Here is a 22,874-nt window from a genome sequence, read left to right as displayed (position 1 = left end):
AAATTCATAACTCCAGTCTAATCATGAGAAAACCATCAGATAAAAACAAATTGGGGGACATTGTAAGAAATATCTGTCTCAAAACCATCAAGGTCATGAAAAACAAAGAAAGATTTAAGAAACTGGCACAGACCAGAGGAGACAAGGAGACATGACAACTATATGCAATCTGTTATCTGGTATCCAGAATTGGATCCTAGAACAGTGAAAAAGTATTAGTGGATAAACTGTTGAAATTTAGTAAAGTCTGGAGTTTGGTTAACACCAATATTCCAATGTCAGTTTTTTGGTTTTAACAAATCTATGATGATAATGTAAGAGTAACATTAGGGGGAACTAGGTGAAGGATATATGGGCACTCTCTGTACTAACTTTGTAATTTATCTGTAAATTTAAAATTACTCCAGGGGCACCTGGCTGTCTGTAGAGCATGCAAATCTTGATCTCAGGGTTGTAAGTTCGAGTCCCACATTGGGTGTGGAGCCTACTGTAAAACAAACAAACAAAAAAATCATTCCAAAATAAAATGTTTTAAAAAAGAAGCAAATATAATTTAATAACAATGTTAACAAAGAGTTGAAAGCAAAGAACTCTAGTATAAGGAGGCTCATAATCTTTTATGCAAGTTCTGGAAAATACACAAAGAAATGTGGAGGTAAGCAAGTTTTTAGAAAGTTGATCACAGCCCCCAGATGATAAGAATTTGAGATCACCGGGGCGCCTGGGTGGCTCAGTCATTAAGTGTCTGCCTTTGGCTCAGGTCATGATCCCAAGGTCCTGGGATCAAGTCCTGGGTTTCCCGGCTCGGTGGAGAGCCTGCTTCTCCGTCTCCCACTCCCCCTGCTTGTGTTCCCTCTCTTGCTGTGTCTCTTTCTCTCTGTCAAATAAATAAATAAAATCTTAAAACAACAACAAAAAAAGAATTGAGATCACCTATTTTCAGACTTTCATATTTAGAGAGTTTGAGAATTTTCCTAAGGTCACCTGGCCAGGCAAGTCATGTGAACAGCTCTTCTGTGATAGCCTCTGCTCTAAGCTCCACGTTTTGATGAAACCATATACTTTCTTGCATGAACTGTCTGACCTCATAGAGCCACATCTTTGCTTTATTTTACCTTTAGTGGGTTCCTATTGTTCTCAGTATAAAATTTAAACCCCTTGGGCGCCTGGGTGGCACAGTCATTAAGTGTCTGCCTTCGGCTCGGGTCATGATCCCAGGGTCCTGGGATCAAGCCCCGCATCGGGCTCCCTGCTCAGCGGGAAGCCTGCTTCTCCCTCTCCCACTCCCCCTGCTTGTGTTCCCTCTCTCGCTGTGTCTCTCTCTGTCAAATAAATAAAATCTTTAAAAAAAATTATAAAATAAAATAAAATAAAATAAAATAAAATTTAAACCCCTGGGGGCCTGGGTGGCTCAGTGGGTTAAGCATCTGCCTTGGGCTCAGGTCATGATCCAGGGGTCCTGGGATCGCCCTGCATCAGGCTCCCCGCTCAGTGGGGAGTCTGCCTCTCTCTCTCTCCCTCTCCCCCCGTTCGTGTTCTCTCTCTCTTGATCTCAAATAAATAAAATAAAAAAATTTAAACCCCTTAATTGTTTGCCAAGGATCTCTAGCCAGGTTCATCTCTTGTCATATCCCCCTTATACTCTACGCTCCAGCCATTCTACCCCTCATGAAATATTTTTCCTCTGACTAGAATATTGTGCCCTTCACTACTGTCCCCATTCTACATGGTTAAATCAGGAATCATCTTTCTCAGGTTTCTGCATAATGGCAATCTTTCAGAGAGGTGAAATGACTACCCTAAGGTAACCACAATAGAACTGGGCCTGCCAAAGAAAGCAGTTCTCTGGCCTTCTGGCCAAATATGCTTGAACAGTTTTCTTTCTCATTAAATTACATTATGAATGGAACTCCAAATAAATACGGGAGAAAAAAGCAGCATTCCACCAATCATACTAACAAATTAAATTTTTTTCAGTTGTCTAAGTGCTTATTCTTATCTATGTGCACAAATAAACTTTACATAGTTATATCATTATGCAGACTGACTTTTATGTTCTGCTTTATTTTTTATTCACATATTGTTAAGCATTTGCCATATTATTACATAGATTAGGTGTTTATTTTTATTATTCCTATTCCTAAATTCCATACATTTATTCATATTTAGAACCTAAAATATTTGGAGTTCTAGGCAAGATGATGTTGTACAGAAGCAGAAATAAATCTTGGCTCTAGAGGAGTTTTTATCTAGTTTACATTAGTCAGAAACTTCGCTTTCTATCTTTTATTAATATTATTATTATTAAATACTATAGTCTATATTAATAAGATAAGATTATCTTGTGTTCAGTAAGTTATACTATGTACCCTTTTTCCAAATAGTCCCATCTATAAATTGCATTTACTCTTATTTTACTTTCTCCTCATAAGCTTTCCCTAATCTCAATTGCTTCCCTGATCTTTTTTTTTTTTAAAGATTTATTTATTTATTTGAGAGAGAGAGAGAGAGAGCACAAGCAGGAAGGGAAGGGAAGAAGAAATCTCAAGCCGACTCCACGCTGAGCACAGAACCTGACGCAGGGCTGGATCTAACATCATGCGCTGAGCCAAAACCAAGAGTCCAACGCTTCATTGACTGAGCCACCAGGTGCCCCTGCTTTCCTTATCTTAAATGCTGAATAGTCACCACAGACTCCCAAAACTTAATCTCTACCCTACACCTCTACTAAAACTTCACAGGATGTTTTGAAAACATCTCAATGCCATATTTCCAAAATAGAACTTCTTATCTGCCTCCACAAATCTTCCCTTATGTTCTAAACTAATAGCATCACTATGTGCCCAATTGCCCAGATAAAAGTTAACATTTATCCTTGAGTCTCTCATTTCTCATCATATCTCTAGCTATTAGATCCCATTGCTTCAACATTTTAAATATCTCAATTTTATCTCTTTTTCATTCTTATTGCTTTTATTTGGGTTCTATTTATCTCTTATCTAGCTTGCAATAGCCTTTTAACTGGTTTCTGTCTTCACTACTGTGATTTTAAAATCTTTCTCCCTCTCTACTAATAAAAATTTTCTTCCTTAAGACCCAAATGTGGTTAAGTGATCTCCCTACTTCTGAACTTGTGATGGCTTGTTCATTATCTAACTCCATCACCATTTACTGAACATCTAATATATACCAGGCATTCTTCTAAGTTCCTTATACATATTATTTCATTTAATCTTTGCTCAAAGTTGCAGCTAGCAAGTGGCAGAGCCAGTAGTTTGACTTAGCATTGGTCCTCTTGTATTACATTACATTACAGCTGTCTTTCAGAAATATAAGAATTCTAAACCTCTTAACATGGCTTATAGTATTCATACCGATTGGGTCCAAATTCCATCCATCATTTACCAAATATATACTAAATACCAAGTACAGTTGAGTATAAACAGAAACTTCTGAGGTGCCTGGGTGGCTCCGTCGGTTAAGTTCTGCCTTCGGCTCAGGTCATGATCTCAGGGATCTGGGATTGAGCCCCACGTCGTCGGGCTCCCTGCTCAGCGGGGAGTCTTCCTCTCCCTCTCACTCCCCCTCTGCTCTCTCCCTCTCTCTCTCTCAAATAAATAAATAAATAAAAATCTTAAAAAAACCCAGAAACTTCCTTCAAAGTGCTTACAGGTTGGTGGAAAATAATATGAGTGCAAAATGTTTCGATTAAGTGGTATAATACAATGAGATAGAAATAGTCCCAAATTCTATGTGAACAGACTAAAAAGCTTCAGCTGGACTAAATTTTCCTCTTTCATACATCTGGTCATTTTTCATGCTGTTCTAGGGTTTGGAATGTCTCCTTCCTTGACTACATGACAACTACAGTGTCTGCAAGGTGCCACTAAATAGTCTTCTGCTCTGTGGAGGCACACTGACTTCTCAGCACAGAATTGGCATTTCTCCTTGGCATATCCATTTTACATGGGGCAAAGTTGTAAAACAGTATGTTCTGTTTGAATTGTATTGCTTATTTATGGAGCTATCCTCTACCCAACCCCCAAACTATAAACAGAGATCAGTCTGATTTTTCTTTATTTTTTTTAAAGATTTTATCAATTTGAAAGAGAGAGTGAGAGAGGGCATGAGCTGGGGGAGAGGCAGATGGAGAGGGAAAGGAGAGGGAGAGGCAGATGGAGCGGCAGACTTTCCTGCTAAGCGGGGAGCCTGATGGAGCGCTTGATCCTGGAACCCCGGGATCATGACCTGAGCTGAAGGCAGACACTTAACACCCAGCAGCCCCAGTCTGATTTTTTATATTCCCTTCTATCACCTAGCATTGGTCATACACTATCAATAATTGCTTAAAACATAAAAGATGTCACCATTTTACTGTTTACCATGTATTTGGCTTTCTTTTAAGTGTTTTAGATAAATCAGATGAATAAATTAATAAAATGAATGAATGAATAAATAACAGAAATACTCTAGAGAGAGGCTGGTTGGTTAAGGCTGTGCTTCACAGATTCCCAGAGTCACTGGTAGGTTCTGCTCTCTTTTATTGTGGTTGGTAGAATTTTATTTATTTATCTTTTAAAGATTTTATTTATTCATTTCAGACACAGAGATACAGAGAGAGAGAGCATGAGCAGGGGAAAAGGCAGAGGGAGAGGGAGAAGCGGGCTCCACGCTGAGCCAGGAGCCTGATGTGGGGCTCAATCCCAGGACCCTGGGATCATGACCAGAGCCGAAGGCAGGTGCTTAACCATCTGAGCCACCCAGGTGCCCCGTCAGTAGAATTTTAATATGACTCTCCTGATGCTTGCTCCCTGGGTACCGATGTTTTTGTGTGGGAAGAATGTGTAACTAGCTTCCAACCAATAGAATAGGGGAAGGTGAAGGAGTTTTGCAGATGTTGTTAAAGTTCCTAATAAATTGATTTCAAGTTACTTAAAAAGGAGATGATCCTGGATGGAACTGACCTAATCAGGTGAGCCCGTTAGAGGAGCATCTAGAAGTCAGAGACCATGATGGTTAATTTTGTTAGCTTGGCTAGTCTATTGTGCCCAGTTGTTTGGTCAGACACTACTACTGTAGATGTTGCTGTGAAGGTATTTTAAAGATGTGATTAACTTTTATATCAGCAGCATTTGTTTTGAGTAAAGTAGATTGCTCTCTCTTTTGTGTTTTTTTCCAATACCACCCAACAATTCTCCAATTCTCAGCAGACACTAACTAGGTGTTCTACAAATTTTAACTCAATTTTGACATTATCAACCTAGAGATAGCATCAGATCCCACAGTTTAAGGGACCAGTCCCATAAGACGTCACCTACCACAGAGGCCAATAGCCAAGTCCAGGTTGTCCTGTGCTTCAGCCCACAAATTGGAGTTTTCCATGACCTCTTCCTTGGGTTTAACTAATTTGCTAGAGCAGCTCACAGAAACATTTACTCATGCTTACCAGTTTATTATAAAGGAAATTATAAATGAGACAGATGAAGTGGTACATAGTGTGAAGTCAGGAAAGATCACCAGCATAGCAGTTTCTGTCCCTAGGGAACTAGGAAGCACCACCCTCCCAATATGTGGACGCATCAACTTATCTCCTGGTTCAAGACTTTTTTGGGTTTTTTTGTTTGTTTGTTTGTTTTTACAGAGCTTTAATTTCCAGCCACTCACCCATTTTCATTACCAGAGGTCAGGGGTGGGGCTGAAAGTTCCAACCCTCTAATCCCTTGGTCTTTCTGGTGACCAGCCTAATCCTGAAGCTATCTGGGGGGCCCCATCCTAAAACACCTCATTGGCATAAACTTAAGAGTGTTCAAAGAGCTTCCATATGATTAACAAAAGACACTTTTATCCCATTTAGGAAATTCCAAAGATGATAGAGAGAGACAGAGACAGATAAAGGAATTGCCTCAAGCAACAGTGAGGGCTGGAAAGTCTGAAATCTGCAGGATAGGCCAGCAGGATGGAAGTTTGCAATAGGTGTTGTGGTCTTGAGTCTAAAGGTGGCTCAGTCGGTTAAGTGTCTGCATTCAGCTCAGGTCATGATCCTAGGGTTCTGGGATCGAGTCCCACATCGGTCTCCCTGCTCTATGGGGAGCCTGCTTCTCCCTCTCCTCCCTGCTTGTGCTCTCTCTCTCTCTCTCTCTCTCTGGCTATTTCTGTCTCAAATAAATAAATAAAATCTTAAAAAAAAATAAAGGTGACCTGATACATATCTTTAAAAAAATAAAGGCCTTATCCATTCCTTCCAGTGGGTATATATTATTCAACTTTATGGATAAGTTTGCTCTAATTACTGCTCTATGAAGGGTTAAGTTAGGCTCTGATTTTTATTCTTTCCTCTTTTATTTTTTGTTCTTAATTGTGACTTTCATTTTCACCAATGAAAAATCCTTATGAACAATCTTGCAACCTTATTGAGTAGATCTGTAAAAAAGAAGTCCTACAATTTGAATTGCTGGCTTAAACAGTATGATTAACTTAAACATTGATATCATTTAAAAATGTCTCCATGGCGGGGTACCTGGGTGGCTCAGTCGTTAAGTATCTTCCTCCTGCTCAGGTCACGATCCTAGGGTCCTGGGATTGATTCCCGCATCAGGGGTGGAGAGACTGCTTCTCCCTGTCCCACTCCCCCTGCTTGTGTTCCCTCTCTTGCTGTCTCTCTCTGTCAAATAAATAAAATCTTTAAAAAAAAAAAGTCTCCACTGAGGTTGAACCAATTTACACATTTGTTACCAATATGACCCTTTTCCAAATTTTTTTAACACTTATTTCATCAAACTTTATATATTTCTATATATTTATTATTTATATATGTATATTATTTATAAATCTTTATGTTTCAGAGAGGGAAAAAGTGTTATCTAGATGTATTTCTTTGTTGAGAGTTTTAGTTGTGTTTTTAGTATGTTTATTTACCATTTATATTTAGTATTATGTCAACTGTTCATGTCCTTTATCCATTTTTCTTTGGGATTATTTGTGTTTCCTTATGGTTTTCAAGAGATCTTTGTACGGTAAGGAATATAGTCGTCCCTCCCCCCAGTCTGTCTTTTGACTTTCTTTATAATTTTTTTCCTTTGAGAAGTTTTAAATGTTCATGTATTCAAATTTACAAGTCTTTCCCCATTGGCTTCTAGGTGTTTTGTTTTGGCAGATTCAATTAAAAAGTAATTTAAAAGGTACCCATACTTACCTGTACTATTTTCATGGTTATTTTTACACTTGGTTTTGTTTCAGTAGGAATTTATTTCGAAGCAAGTAGTAGAGTAAAAATTTTAGTAGCCTAAAAGCATTGTCTTCACATTAATAAAATTTTCTTTCTCATTTACATATAATTCAAACTAGAAAATGACAAAGCTGGACTTCAAAAGGGCAATCCATGTTCAGAGCCCACGCTCTTAATTTTATTAATTATTCTTCAAGTGGACATGTGATCTAGTCCTTTTTGCTTTAAGTTCAATTTTGCATTAGGTTAGGGCCTTGGGGAGGAAGGAGATTCAATTTCTGACTTGCAAAATAAAACCAATATGGTTTCTTTCTTCTTTCACCTTAATTTTCCAATGTCATAAGAAATAGATCGAGGGACTTACTACAATATGAAGACAACTAAACTCAATTTAGTTAGGTTTAATGTTGTTTTCTTTAATATTAATTCTTATACTCCATGTTTGATAGTACCTAGTTATAAAAAAAATCAAAGATGCCTGTGGAACAAAAGCTGGAAATATTTTAAACTATGACTCCTGAGTCTTTCATTAGTTATTTATAAAATAGGACACAATTTGTTTTGGAAACTGTTGGTTGAAATATTAAAAGTTAGTTCACACTTTTTTTAAGTTTATTTATTCCTTTTAGTAATTCTACACCGAACATGGGGCTCACACTCACAACCTTAAGATCAAGAGTCACACGCTTTTCTGACTGAGCCAGCCCAGCACCCTTATTTCTCATTTTCTAAATCTTTGTTTCTTCAGGAAGGAAAACTCATAGTCCCAATTTAGTCAAATTTAAATTATTTTCCAAGTCAGTACTTAGAGAAGATTTAAAACGATGATAGTATGTTTCCATATCACATTTCATTAATACAACTCAAACTAAATATAGTGCCACAAAGTTGATAAAAATCTTAAATTCTTAGTGTTTCAGTAGCTCTGTATACAAAGTTTCATTATGCACGTTTAATTCTATTTTTAAAGAACACATTATTTTTTTCTAAAGATTTATTTAATTATTTTAGAAGGGGGAAGGGGCAGAGAGAGAGGCAGGAAGAGACTCCCAAGCAGACTCCCCCTCTGAGCACCAAGCCCAATGTGGGGGCTCGATCTCATGACCCCAAGATCATGACCCCCAGCTGAAATCAAGAGTCAGACACTTAACCAACTGAGCCACCCAGGCATCCCAAGAACACTTTCTTATTTCATTTATAATTTTTTAAAATTAGAAATGGTACTACTTATCATGGCAGAAAACTTGGAAAACCGAAAACAGGGAGAAAACTGATCATTCATAATGATACTGCCTTAAGATAACCATTGTTAATTTTTTGGTAGAAGTCTTTACAATGTATTTTCATGCAATATATGTATATATTTCCTGTACAAAATCGATTCCACAAATAGTATTTAACCATCTTTTTTTTATAGGTATGTTATAAACATTTTCTCATATCAGTAAATTTTACTCTAAAACTTCATCTCTAATGGCTGCAGAATACTCCATAGCATAGTGTTTAAAACATGATAATACTTTTTAATGTGAGAATCAAGTGATTTGCTCATTCCAAAAAATCCAAACAGTGCAAAAAATATAACAATTATAAAATTTATGTCAACCATAAGTCCACCTTCTGGAAATATACATTACTAATACACTATTTTAAATGTGATTATGCATGCTGTTTTGTGCCTTTCTTTTCCTTTAAAATTTTTTTTTACTTTTACTTTTTTCCAGTTTTATTGAGATATAATTGACATTCTTCCCTTTTAATAACAAACATCCTTTCAAGAACATGGAAATAGATTTACATCAAAATTTTAAACTTTGTATAATATTTCATTATGACTATAACAGGGTCATTGATGGAGGTTTTAGAAATGGAAAGGGGAAGGGTGCCTGGGTGGCTCAGTCGTTAAATGTCTGCCTTGGGTTCAGGTCATGATTCCACGGTCCTGGGATGGAGCCCCACATCTGGCTCCCTGCTCTGCGGGAAGCCTGCTTCTCCCTCTCCCACTCCCCCTGCTTGTGTTCCCTCTCTCCATCAAATAAATAAATAAAATCTTAAAAAAAAAAAAAAAAAAGAAATGGAAAGGGGAGGGAGTTCCTGGGTGGCTCAGTTGGTTAAGTGTCCAGCTCTTGATTTTGGCTCAGGTCATGATCTCAGGGTTGTGAGATTGAGCTGCCTGGGTTGGGGGGGGTGTCTGCGCTCAGCAGGGAGTTTGGGGGAGATCCTCTCTCTCCTGCTCCCTCTGCCCCTCCTCCTGCTGGCGCATGTTCTTTCTCTCTCTCCCATATAAATAAATCTTAAAAAAAAAAAAAAGGAAATGGAAGTGGGAAGACTTAAATTCTAGTCTGCTACTTAGAACTGTGCGATCCTAGATAAATCACTGGTTGCTGTGAATCTCAATTACTTAATGGAAATCATGAGGTCTACTTAGCAGTAGTAGTAAAGTTTTAGCAGGAACGGGTGGGGGTGGGGGCAAACTCAAATGTTTTTAGCATGCATGTCCTGAAGAGGACCAACTTTAATTCTTCAAAGTTCAGATAATATGGAATACTTTAGTTTGTGTCCAAATGGAATTTTTGTAGCCCTACCCAAAGTCACTCACATTGGGAAACAGAAGAAAACTACACTGAAGGCCAAAACAAGAAAGAAAGAAGGGAAGGAAGAAACAAAGATGAAAAAGAGAAAGAAAGGAGGAAGGAAAAACCCATGAAGCAAACTAGACCCTCATCCATTGCTGATGGAAACACAAATGGTGAAGCCACTTTGTTTTTTTCTTTTTTTTTAAAGATTTTATTTATTTATTTGACAGAGAGGCACAGCGAGAGAGGGAACACAAGTGGGGAGTGGGAGAGGGAGAAGCAAGCTTCCCACCGAGCAGGGAGCCTGACGTGGGACTTGATCCTAGGACCCTGGGACCATGACCCGAGCCTAAGGCAGACACTTAACGGACTAAGCCACTCAGGAGCCCGGTGCAGCCACTTTGGAAAAGAGTCTAGCAATTCCTCGGGAGATTAAGTGGAGTTATTACCATATCAAGACAGGGAAACTGAAGGACTCCATAAAAATCTGCTTTTTGCTCCTTTTTCCTGCTTCTCCACCCCACTTTACACATGCCTTGTAAATCGCATCTATCCTCCTTGTAAGGGACAAGGAGTAATGGTTCTCCAGAATAAATAACATCTAAAGAAGGACCAGGTGAGAATGACCAGGGAAGCTATCCTAATGCACATTCCAGACCACTGGAGCTAGACATCTGAATGCAAGACCCCCTGGTTCCAGGGAATGACACCTGGGCCCTTGTCTTTGTTCTAACTGGTTCCTGGATGCCTGAGAGGACCATACACCAGAACTCCGTCCTCAATAAAACCCCCCAGGCCCCGAAGAAAGATGAGACTCACTCCTTTCCTTTCTGAGTCTCCTGGACACTCACTCTGTTAATTGCTTTCTCTTTTTCTTCAATAGACTCTGCTTTCACCTCCTGCTGGCTCACATTTGATATCCATCCTGTATGAAGCCAAGGACGGCCAGCCTGCTGGCATCAATATGAGCCAGCAATTTCAATTCTAGGTATATACCTAAGAGAAATGAAACATACATCTATTAACTTGAACAGGAATCTTCATTGCAGCATTATTCCTAATAGCCAAAAAAGTGTAAACAACTCAAATGTCTATCAAAGGATGAATGAATTAATAGAATGTTATATATCCATGCAATGGTATATTTGACAATAAAAAGGAATGAGTAGTGATACATGCTTACAACATGGATGAATCTTGAAAACACTATGTTCACTGAAAGAACTGTCATAAAAGACCACATACTATATGATTTATTTCATGTATATGAAATGTCTGGATTAAGCAAATCTATAAAGTAGGTTAGTGATTACATAGCTCCTGGGGCTTGGGTGAAATGGGGGGACTGCCCACAGGTACAGGAATTCTTTTGGGACTGATGAAAATGTCTGAAATTGATTGTGGTGGCAATTGCACAACTCTGTTAATGTACTAAAACCCGTTGAATTGGACACTTTAAATGGATGAAATGCATGGTATATGAATTCTATCTCAATAAAGCTGTTGGAATAAAAAGCAAACTAGGGCATTGTAATTCTGAAAGATCATAATAAGATGGTATATAAAGTGTTGGACAGATGAAGCCCTTAATAAATGGTGGCCATAACTCATTGAGGGAATTTAGTTTGTTTACATTTTCCTCACCATAATCAACATTTTATAAAGATCATTTTGGGGGCGCCTGGGTGGCTCAGTCGTTAAAGCGTCTGCCTTTGGCTCTGGTCATGATCCCAGAATCCTGGGATCGAGCCCCGCAGGGAGCTCCCTGCTCTGCGGGGAAAGCCTGCTTGTGTTCCCTATGTCTCTCTCTGACCAAAAAAAAAAAAAAAAAAGGTAATTTTGTATATAGCAAAGCAATACCGAATACTGTTGCAGACTGTTTTCTTTCTGAACCTTTGGAGATGTAGATGTGCTGATGAGACGTTATGTACATTATTTTTAGGACCCCCTGTCCTCAGAAGGTCTGGGCCCATGGGCATTACTTTGTGAGTATGGAGTGCCAGCAAAGCATCCTTTTTAAAGTTTTTCTGTCAAAATGGTAATAAAACACACACATAAAATAGTCCTAGGATTTTTTCCAAAGGCTTTGCTTTGGGAAAAGGTTTTGGTAGTTAAAATAGATATTCAAACTATCTCCAACACAATGCTTGGTAGAAAGCCATGCAAGATGACTCTGCTTTGATCCGTTCTGTGGAAATTTGCATGCATTGCCGAGGGGGAAAACGTGGTGTCCTGCTCAGCACCAAGTTTCCCTACTTCTAACAATGGGTATTAACGTAAACTCTCATGCAAGTTGTAAACACGTCTGACTCAAAACTAACTTCAATACTTAGCCTGACTTTTAACTAGCTGAAATGTTGAACAGGTGGGGACAGGGATCCAGCGAACTGTGTGAGGAGGTGTGGGACTGTGCGTTTGAGTGAAGAGAAGGCCACCGATTTAAATAAAAAAGTGCGAGATTAAAGAATTTGGAAGACAAAGTATGTACAATTTTAGGCTCCCTCCCCCGCCCAAAGGTTGTGCCAGTGGGCAACTGGAGCCCCCAAACTTGGTCTTCCCTCGTGAGGAAGTTAGTTCAGGGCTACCAGCACTTGCAAGAAGTTTAGGGGCAGAATGCCCGAGCGCCGCGGTAAGCAGATGAGTGGGGCAGACGGCGGCCGGACAGTTCACGCCGGGGCGGCTGGAGGTACCCACCGGCCGGAGCAGGAAAAGCAGTGGGTACGGGAGGGCGGGGACGTAGGGGTGGGTCAGCAAAGGTCTGGCGATTGTGTCGGGAGGCGAACGGGGCGTTGGCAGCGGCGGGCGGAGCCCAGGACCAGTGATGTAAGGAGCGGAGGGATCCCACTGGGAGCGTCGGTTTTGCGCTGTGAGACCCCAGGGGTGTGGGGCGGGGGATCCCAGTCCCCGCCCTGTTTTCCCCGCCCCTCCCCCCGGTCGCCTTTACGCCCCTCCCCCTCCTCCCCTCTGGTTGGAAAGTTTCTAGAATCTCTTCCCAGCGGCCTTTGCGGTTCCAACATGGCGGAGCTGACGGTGGAGGTTCGCGGCTCTAACGGGGCTTTCTACAAGGTACTGACCCTCTTGCCGCTTTGTCGGGTGTACTGGGGGCTAAGGCCGGTTTGGGGGAGGGCTGGTGGTCCCGGAGAGTGAGGTTTGGAGTCGAAGAGGGCGGCCAGGCCGAAGCCCGGTGCTGCTGGGTTCCTCGCTTCTCCCCCCTCCACCCGCGGTTTAACGGTCTCGGGGGCCAGGGCTCCGTTATGTTTTGAAACAACACGTCGGACACCTCTTGCGTTTTCCTACTTATGAACCTTCTTCTTGGATGCTAGTGCGGCCCTTCGCGGGCCGGTGAGGAGAAGCCGAGTCTCTGCTGGGCCGCGGGGAGCTCCCTGGGAGCAGGCCTGAGCGCCGGGAGGTTGGGGAGTCGTGAAAGGAGGTGGTGGGATTGTGTGGTCACAGCCGCTCCCCCGCCCCTCGGACTGGGCCGAGCGGGAGCGCCTCGGCCCGCTGCTCCGACCCCTCCCCACCCCTTTGGGGGGGGGCTGCGTCGCGGAATCTTAAGAATTCACCTTTGTATTAGGGTCTCGGGATAATAAACTTTAGTGTCTGACGGGGAAGCGGGTGCCAAATTGAGGGTTAGGATCGAAGAGAAAACTGGAAAACCTTGTAATGTGGCGGGTTGAAATATTTTTGCGGCCTGGGAAATTGGGCGGCGCCTTAGCCCCTTTATTACGGAAGAAAAGGCTAGAGTTGGAGGCTTTAAAGTAAGATTGAAAAAACGAAGTCGATCAGGGAGACTGGTGGGGAGGTGAGTAATTTCTTAAATCTTAGTTATCCAGTGTTTCTGGGAAGAACTGTTGATTTTTGTTTCTTCCCCACGAGGTTTTTTGTTTGTTTGCACCGGGAGATGCATTATTATGGGATGGGGACTGGAAAACAGAGGAGGAATTCGAGAGTAGAGGAATTTAGTGGGGGCTTCCAGTGTAGGGGTCACATAACTGAAAATGAAATTCTTACAGTTTAGTTTTGCCATTATAACGGCCACTTGTCCCGATTCTTTCTCCAAAAGTATACCACGATATTACAAGATCAATACAAAATCTCCCCAGCTGTGTCTGTCAGTCAGTCTTACTAAGCCAGGATCTCAAATGTTTGAGAGTCCTGTCTATTTTTATGAAGGGCCTTCTCTTAATACAGGAGTATTGGGTGTACGCAGAATATATTCTCCCTGGGTTTCATTTCAGCGTACCTTTTGTCCCACGGGGTGGTCGTAATTTCCTTTGGTTAGCGTTGTTTTCCCTTTTGTAGTTTACTGATAAGCTATGTGGATTTGGTTTAACTGTCACGTGGTAATCTGGTAGGGAATCACTTGGCGTCTAAAGGATCTCTCTAAGCTTTTTACAAGTTTAAGTCACCTTAGGTGGTCAACAAAAAGTAAAAACAGTGACTGCCCGGTGGAAAGGAGTCTTTGCTTGACTCCATATATATATATTAGCAGTTTAGATTTAACATTTGGCGTCAAACAAAAGATCTAAGTGAAATTTGAGTAGATATTTCATTGGCTTCTGTTATTGAAACCTAGTGGTTGCCTTCTCTTACCCCAGATACAGTTGTGGCATAATGCACAAAGAAGGGCTTGCCATACTTTTCCTGTCAAGGGTAGGTAAGGTTCATCATTTTTGCACACCGCCGGTGGAAAAGTTTCATATTCCCACTGTATGGTGATACAGTTGTTGTGTAACGGAGGTATGCTTTTTTTTCCCCCTGGCAAATTGAAAAAGTAAAATTTTTTTGCCTTTGTAGCATGTGGATGGTAGATAGGACATGCCTTTTTTAGCCAAGTATTTGTGTTGATCGCTATAGAAAATACTTATTTCTTATTTTTATTTTATAAGATTATTTAAGGTTATCAGTTTGAAAGTTTAAGATTGTTTACAGTTTTTTTTTTAAGATTTTATTTATTTTGAGAGTGAGAGAGCATGAGCAGGGGCAGAGGGAGAGAGGGAGAAGCAGAGTCCCTGCTGAGCAGGGAGGCCGGCGTGGGGCTCCATCCGAGGACCCTGGGATCTTGACCTGAGCTGAAGGCAGACGCTTAACCGACTGAGCCACCCAGGCGCCTCTGTAGTGTTTGGTTTTTCAGTTTTTTAAAAATCAAATTCACAGTGATTGTCCCCATTTTGGAACTCTGAAGTATTGTTGATCCTTATCCTTACTCTACAAATCTGCTTGGTTCTACTTAGACGTTGAGTCCATTACTCATTTTTACTTCACAAAGGAAGGTGGTACTTTGGCAAAGGTTGGGAAGGATCCTAGCCACATTGTGTGTACTAAAATAATTGCACTTGAACGTTTGGAATTTTATGTTTTCGTAATCCACTTGTACATTGTGGAAACTGGGGTCTTCAAAACTCTGAAAGATCGAGAATGGTGAGGTGGGAGGAGACCTGGATTTGAAGTTAGATAATGGTAAACTGAAAGTACAGACCTAGAATTCCCATGTGTTTACCCATCCGTGCACTCCTGAGCATATCTTTTCTGTAAAATGAAGGGTTTGAAGTAGTTAATATCCCCAGGTTTTTAATCCCACGGAACTGCTCACTTGGAAAAAAAATTGGTTTACTGAACAAGCAATTTATTATTTTAACTACACGAACTGTTTTGAATTAATTTGCATGTGGTAAAATTCACCTTTCTGGTACATAATTACGTGAGCTTTCGTAAATGTCCTGTAGCAACCACCAACACGATGGAGATAGAAGAGTTCCACTGTCCCCCAAATTTCTCTCATGCGCCTTTGTAGTCACCTTCTCTTTTCACCCCCAGATCCTAGAGGGTTTTCCTGTCCCCATAGTTTCACCTTTGCCAGAATGTCCTCTATGTAGATTCATACAGTATGCTGAGGGTTTTGATTCTGGCTTCTTTCATTTAGCATAGCAGCAATTTAATTTTAAGTACAATTTTCTAATTTAAAAACAATATTGGTCAGTGAGGGCATTTTGGAAACAAAAGTTGCCTTTGGATAACAGCTGTTAACATTTTGGTTTATTCTCTCCCTGGTGTTTTTTTTTCGTTGTGCAGGTGATTCTGATTTTCCTCATTTTCTTCCCTTCCCCCCCCACACACAGCTGTAAATGCTAATCGCAGTACAATTTCAGTCATGGGTTTAGTAGCCAGTATCATCATGCCTTGAGGCAGTGCTCTGTAGACATTAAAGATTTTCTGGTGGAACTGAAACTTCATCTTACAAATTAATTGGAACCAGTGAAAAGCTAAAAGAAGATGTGACCTAAAATTAAGATCTTGTTTTTTTAAATACTGTTTTGCATCTTGCTTTTTTTTTAAACAATGTATCTGTAGTTTGTTAAGGAGGTAAAAACTTGATATGCTTCTCTTTGCAGCTCTGTAAATCTTTGGGGATTGGGAAGAGTGGGAGATATGTTAAGTACCTGATAGGGGATATAATTTTATATAAAAATTTGTTTATAGCCTTTTTTACCTAGAGTGAGGCATCTTAGGGTTTATACTACTGGCCATTGAAGGTGCTTTTATTTAAGATAGAATTTACATTTTATGTTTGTTAGTGTATTTATAGAGTTGTGCAACCATTATCACAACCTTACTTTAGAACATTTCAATTAGCCCCCAAAAACCCCTCTGTCCATTTGGAGTCTTTAAAATGCTTAACAACTGATGTATGTGATACTGTGCTTTGTAATAGCATTGCAACTTGCATAGCCGTGGGCAGAATATAATTTAAATAGAAGTTGAAAGTAAGTCCCTCGATTTCTGGCTGATGTAAAGGAAAGTTTCCATGGTGTTCCAAGGAAATGTGTAATCTCTAAGATGGCTGAGTGAAATTTCAGGCCTTCTCTAGAAGACAATTACTTTTGGAGTTCTGCAGTTTCAGCTTTAACTGACTACAAATTTTAAAGCACTACAATATTTCCAAAATTTCCTATTATTTACCTTAACTTCATATTAAAATGGAATTTGAGTGTAAATTATGCAGTAGGTTTATTAACATTAATGATGATGACCTATCGAATTTTAGTAGAGTTTCTTGAGAGTACTGACTTTTCAAAGTTAGCATTGAATATTGATTTCTTTGTGCAGATTAGTAATTAAGAAAAAGATAGTGGTTGTCTTAATACTAGGGACACTGTTAAAAACACGTTTCAGATATTTTAAAGATAATTCTCAGTTGTACTTTTTTTGTTGAAATATTTTTTTAGCGAAAGATTTTACTTAATACTGTACATATGGGGAGTCCACACACGGAAATTCCAAAGATCGCCCTAATCATGCAGATTTTAAAATGTGTTTTTATAAAAACATAAAAGAACTAAGATTTAACTGAAAAGGTCATTGAATTTTTAAAAATTAAACTTTTTTGTAAAGTTTTGTTTTTGTATTATAAAAGCAATATGTAAGTATGAAAAAATCTGAAAACAGAAAAGCAACAAAAAAATTTTACCTACCGAGAGATATATTGTCAAGGCCTGGCTTTATGTATGTACAGAAAACATACTTTATCCCATATTTTCACGCTCCTTTGTTTCTTGTAACATCAGATATTTGTGTGCATTTTGTAAGAATAGTTTGCTGTGTCTCTTATTTACTAGATAGCCTATGAAGCTTATACTAATGTTTTCTGATTTTGTTCGTTCAAAAACTCCATTAGATACTTTTTTTTTTAAAGATTTTATTTATTTGACAAGGAACACAAGCAGGGGGAGTGGGAGAGGGAGAAGCAGGCTTCCCGCAGAGCAGGGAAGTTTTACATACTAGGAAACTGACAATAACAAGTAACTTGTCCATAAATAAACTAGCTGAAATGAGATTTCACTCTAGGGCTTCTCACTTCCAATGCCTAATTTAGTATAGCATTAGACGTTCTTCAAAGGAAATCTCAGAGTAGTGGGCTTATACTTAAGTATTTTAGTTAGACAAGGCAGGGTGCCTGGGTGGCTCAGTCTGTTAAATGCCTTTGGCTCAGGTCATGATCTCAGGGTCCTGGGATCCAGCCCCTTGTCAGGCTCCCTTCTCAGTGGGGAGCCTGCTTCTCCCTCTCCCTCTCTCTCTGTCCCTCCCTGCTGCTTGTTCTCTATCTCAAATAAATAAAATCTTAAAAAAACCAGGCAAGGCAAACACTTGATAATTCAAGAAGCGAGTTCTCTACCACAATGTTAAGGATGTAGTAAACTAGTTTTTTTTTTTTAAGTTTTATTTATTTTTAGTAATCTCTGCACTCAGCATGGGGCTCAAACGCATGACCCTCAGGTCAAGAGTTGCATGTTCTTCTGACTGAGCCAGCCAGGTACCCCAAACTAGCTTGCCTTTTTTTTTTTTTTTTTTTTAAGATTTTGTTTTTTGAGTGAGAGTGCATGAGCAAGCACAAGTGGGGGCGGGGAGAGGGAGAAGCAGGATCCCCATCCCAGGACCCTGGGATCATGACTTGAGCCAGAGGCATACGCTTAAAGGATTGAGCCACCCAGGCGCCCCGCCTTCTTTTTTTTTTTTTTTTTTTAAGTAGTGGGAAGAGCTATAGGCGTTCCATGAGTGATCCTAATTCTTGTACTAGGTGGTCGTAAGACCCCTCTTTTTCTTTCATCTGCAGTATTAGGCAGTTAGATTGCTTTTTAACAGTTTATCAAGTGGTGGTCTCTGCTAGGTTCTGTTCGTTAAGGTTCTGTCTAGTTTTTTTTTTTTTTTAAGATTTATTTATTTTGAGAGAGAGAGAGAGAGAGAGAGTACATGAGAGCAGGGAGGGTCAGAGGGAGAAGCAGGCCCCTCGCCGAGCAGGGAGCCCAATGCGGGACTTGATCCCGGGACTCCAGGATCATGACGTGAGCCGAAGGCAGTCGCTCAACCAACTGAGCCACCCAGGCACCCTGGTTCTTTCTCGTTCTAAGAAAACTATTGAGCACTCAGGCTGTCTATCAGACTGTGCAGATACTTTATATGAATTTGTCTCGTCTTCTGAATCACAGGGAAGGGGAGATAACGTTACCAGCAGCTGAGGAAACAGGCAAGTGAATCTAGGTCCGTAAAATTAATAGGCTGATTGGAAGTTCAGATTGGTTTTTCAGACTTTGGTAAAGTATGATTTTTTTTAAATACATATATTTTTATTACAGAATTAAAAAAAAAACCCCAAATGCAATATTCTAAAAAACCAAAAATTTACTACCAATACTAACCTACAAGTTTGCTGTGCTACAGTACATGTACGCAAGTCAAGAAATTAAGAAAACTTAAATATTTAGAAACATTCAACATCAGAAGCTTTAAATTCTAACTGTAGGAAAACGTCAGAAAGCTACAACCTGCATTTTTATTTTTTATTTTTATTTTTTTTGAAGGTTTACTTATTTTAGAGAGGGAGCAAGTTATGCATGAGTGGGAGGGACAGAGGGAGAGGGAGAGAGAATCTTAAGTGGACTCCCTGCTGAGCGGGACGTGGGGCTGGATCCCAGGACTCAGATCTTGACCTGGGCCAAATCGAAACCAAGGGTCAAACTCATAATAACTGCACCAACCCAGGCGCCCCAACAACCTGGATTTTTAAAGTATTTTCTCTAAAAAGAATCCTATCAGCTATAAACAAAAATCTGAACAGTTTTATACTGAAGCTAATACTCAGCTGCACTTGAATTCACATTTTTTTTTTAAGATTTTATTTATTTATTTCAGAGAGAGAGAATGAGAGACAGCACAAGAGGGAAGAGGGTCAGAGGGAGAAGCAGACTCCCTGCGGAGCAGGGAGCCCGATGTGTGGGACTCGATCCCGGGACTCCAGGATCATGACCTGAGCTGAAGGCAGTCGCTTAACCAACTGAGCCACCCAGGCGCCCTTGAATTCACATTCTTAGCAGAACAGTTGTCCAAGTACACATGCACACTCCTCACATTATTATTACAGGATAGCCATTCTTCATCTTCCTTCTCTTCCTTATCATCATCATCTTCTCATCCTTCTTTGAGCCTGTTGGCCTGCCAGGGCCCTTTTTTCCTCCTTCAAAGTGATTTTTTTTTTTAAAGTTCAAATACATGGCTTATTTTGTTATTAATTACATACTATTCCTAACAAGCTGTTAATACGGTGGGAGTCAAGAGAAAAATGATTTAATCATGTTTTAAAATTTTAAAATGGAATTACCGGGTGCCTGGGTGGCTCAGATGGTTAAGTGTCTGCCTTCGGCTCAGGTCATGATCCTAGGGTCCTGGGATTGAGTCCCGCCTGCATCGGGCTCCCTGCTAGGCAGGGAGCCTGCCTCTCCCTCTGCCTCTCTCTCTTTCTCTCATGAATAAATAAACATTAAAAAAATGGGATTATCTATTAAAACATTTTGGATGCGTTGGATTAAATAAAATTATTGACATTAATTTACCTGTTTTTGTTTTTTTTATTTATTTAAATATGGCTACTAGAAATCTTAAAACTAGGTATTTGCTTTTTAAATACACTTTTCTCAGTTGCTACTTCATATTGTTCATTGTACAATGTATTTTGGGAAATATTTGAAATGCTTTATGCATAAGCAGTTGTAGGTTTCAACTACATGCATCCACTTACATGTATAAATGTATTTTGTCCTGATTTTACCATTTTTTTCTAGCTTTACTATAAGAATACTGTATATAATACATATAAAATATGTGTTGATAGATTGTTTATATAATTGACAATGCTTCTGGTCCACAGTAGGCTATTAGTATTAAGTTTTGGAGGGGTCAGATGTTTTATTTGAATTTTCAGTTGTCTTGGGGTGAGTACCCCTATCTCCTGTGTGTTCAAGGGTCAACTGTACATGAAACTTTTTCAAATTTTCTTACGATGAGGCACCTCTGGGTAATCTTGCCACATAGTATTGCGTATTAAAAGGTTTTAGCATATTATTTGGAACATGTTTATTAGTCAATAGTAAGAGTCTTTGATCTGTTAAATTTTCTAATACCAAGTCTTAATACCTTGAGCAAAACAAAATACAAAGGATTCCTTTGTTGATTCAAATGTATATATTATTTATACATACAATTTTAGTTTATTTGTCCTTATATTAAAAGATGCTGAAAGCAGTGGCAAAATTGAGCCAGCATTAAATCTCAGTTAAGTATCAGTTGTTTTAACTTGTTTCCTTTACTTTAGCCTCAGCATTTTTTGCTTAGCTTTTTTGGGAGAATGAGTAGAGGTCTCCTCCAGTAATAACTGATGAAGTTTGTAGTGATTTTTGGCAGATGAACATGGCATGCCTTCTCTGTTGATTTCTTCAGGGTCAGACTCTCAGGCTTTCTGTATCTCTGTGTTTCTTACAGTGGCTAATTAATCATAGTACAGCTTTTCTTTTTTTCCATTTTGTAACTTTCTGCTTTTATAGTTTTTCATATTATAGGATATTTTCAAGTCTTAAGTTTTCCGGTGGCTTGTTATGTGTATTTAGTACATCGTAGGTCTTTTGTCTGTGTTTGTTGACTGAACAGATGAATCCCTCATTCTTGGCTTTGGGACACACTGATTTGTTTTTAATTTTAGGTAATGTAATGGCATACATGCAGAATTAACTTCATTTCTGATTCTGATTGACTCAGTTGAAAAATTTTTTTTAGCTGTTATATATTGACCTTGGTTGAGTTCTGATGTGGTCACAGAACTTTACAGATACCTAGAACTATGGGGAACTTCAACTTCTTGCCAACTGGAAAGTCATAATAGTTTCAGGTGGCTGTGTGGAACCACTAAGGAATTCAATTTAAGGAGAGCTGTTGGACACGTGAAATTAACAAGCCAAGAACAATGATACACAAGTGTTATTAGGTATTTATGCGTTCTTATGAAATCTTAATATCTTCATTGTTATTTTTTTTTTAAAGATCTTATTTTTTATTTATTTGAGAGAGAGAGAGAGAGAGCACAAGAGGGGATAGGGTCAGAGGGAGGAGCAGACTCCCTGTCAGGGAGCCCAATGCGGGACTCAATCCCGGGACTCTGGGATCATGACCTGAGCCGAAGGCAGTCGCTTAACCAAGTGAGCCGCCCAGGCGCCCTTCATTGTCAGTTTTTAAAACAGAATAGTTAAATGTTAAGTACTAATAAATGCTAAAGGTTTACTTGGAATAATTTTTTTCCGTGTTAGAACTTACTCCATAATGCAATAACTTTTCTAACATAATGTAATCAGTAAATTTGTGGACTTTATTTGTAGAACATGTGTCCATTGATTTGAAATGACTTCCACTTGTAGATTTAGTTATGCAGGTCTTCAAAAAAAGTACTACTTGAAGTTAAATTTGATTGCAGTATTAGTCTTAAATATTTGTGCCTGTTATTGGAATCAAATTACAATTCAAATGTTTTAGGTGTAGGCATCAAACTAGTTTGTTAATTAGAATCTAGATTTGCGATCCCTAGGTATGGAAGAATTAAAAAGATAACGGAGTGGTGCTGTATATATGTGCTGTATGAAAAAAGTGCTGGTTGACATCGTGCTTTAGGATAGTATCTCAATTCTTTTAAGAATATATATATTTTTAAAGATTTTATTTATCTGACAGAGACACAGAGAGGCAACACAAGCAGGGGGAGTGGGAGAGGGATAAGAAGCAGGCTTCTTGCTGAAGAGGGAGCCCGAAGCGGGGCTTGATCCCAGAACCCTGGGATCATGACCTGAGCTGAAGGCGGATGCTAAAGGACTAAGCCACGCAGGCGCCCCTCTTTTAAGAATATTTATGCTTGCATATGTATAATTTTACATGTAGGCATTGAGTATTCACGAACTTGGTTTGTTGTAAATTTTTTTCCTTCTTTTTCTCCTTGCTCCCCTTTGCCACATAATCTCTCATTCCCACTCCATTTCGGGTAATATGTATAGCCAGGTGTACATCATACTAGATTTTTCTCTACACTTAATAGAATGGTACATAGATACATACTCATATACACATGTAGGTTTTTTTTTTCCCCCCCAGTATTGCTCTCTAAAAATAGGATTGTCTGTATTTTGGCTGTCTTCCCTTGGAGTGTAGTTTATTTTTAAATGGTTACATAATATTTCATGGCAAGAATTATGATATCCAGCCCT

The 22,874-nt window shown here is 39.4% G+C and overlaps 1 protein-coding gene and 1 long non-coding RNA gene across 8 annotated transcripts in view; one reads left to right on the top strand and one right to left on the bottom strand.

Moving 5' to 3' along the window:
• Positions 1-753: 753 nt before the first annotated feature.
• Positions 754-13,297, bottom strand: LOC112828920 (uncharacterized). The gene is made up of 3 exons (XR_003209619.2): positions 12,876-13,297; positions 10,653-10,797; positions 754-877 (listed from the first exon to the last, which is right to left on the bottom strand). It is a non-coding gene; the product is annotated as an uncharacterized lncRNA (long non-coding RNA).
• FXR1 (FMR1 autosomal homolog 1) overlaps positions 12,691-22,874 on the top strand; it is a 57,795-nt gene continuing 47,611 nt past the window's right edge. For 2 of the 7 annotated variants that reach the window (XM_025878174.2, XM_073896801.1), the window contains exon 1: positions 12,731-12,867. Coding sequence is in view for 1 of the 7 variants with exons in the window: in XM_073896811.1 (XP_073752912.1) it covers positions 12,817-12,867 (51 nt within the window). In the remaining 6 variants the exon portion in view is untranslated. Of the gene's footprint in view, positions 12,868-13,332; positions 13,604-22,874 lie in introns of those variants that run through there. The other 5 variants (XM_073896811.1, XM_073896792.1, XM_073896814.1 and 2 more) reach the window with 5 other exon arrangements.

The sequence above is a fragment of the Callorhinus ursinus genome, unplaced genomic scaffold (assembly GCF_003265705.2).
Source record: "Callorhinus ursinus isolate GAN/ISIS: 27379988/994484 unplaced genomic scaffold, GSC_fseal_2.0 scaffold1, whole genome shotgun sequence".
NCBI lineage: Eukaryota > Metazoa > Chordata > Mammalia > Carnivora > Otariidae > Callorhinus > Callorhinus ursinus.
This window is presented reverse-complemented; position numbering and strand designations above follow the sequence as displayed.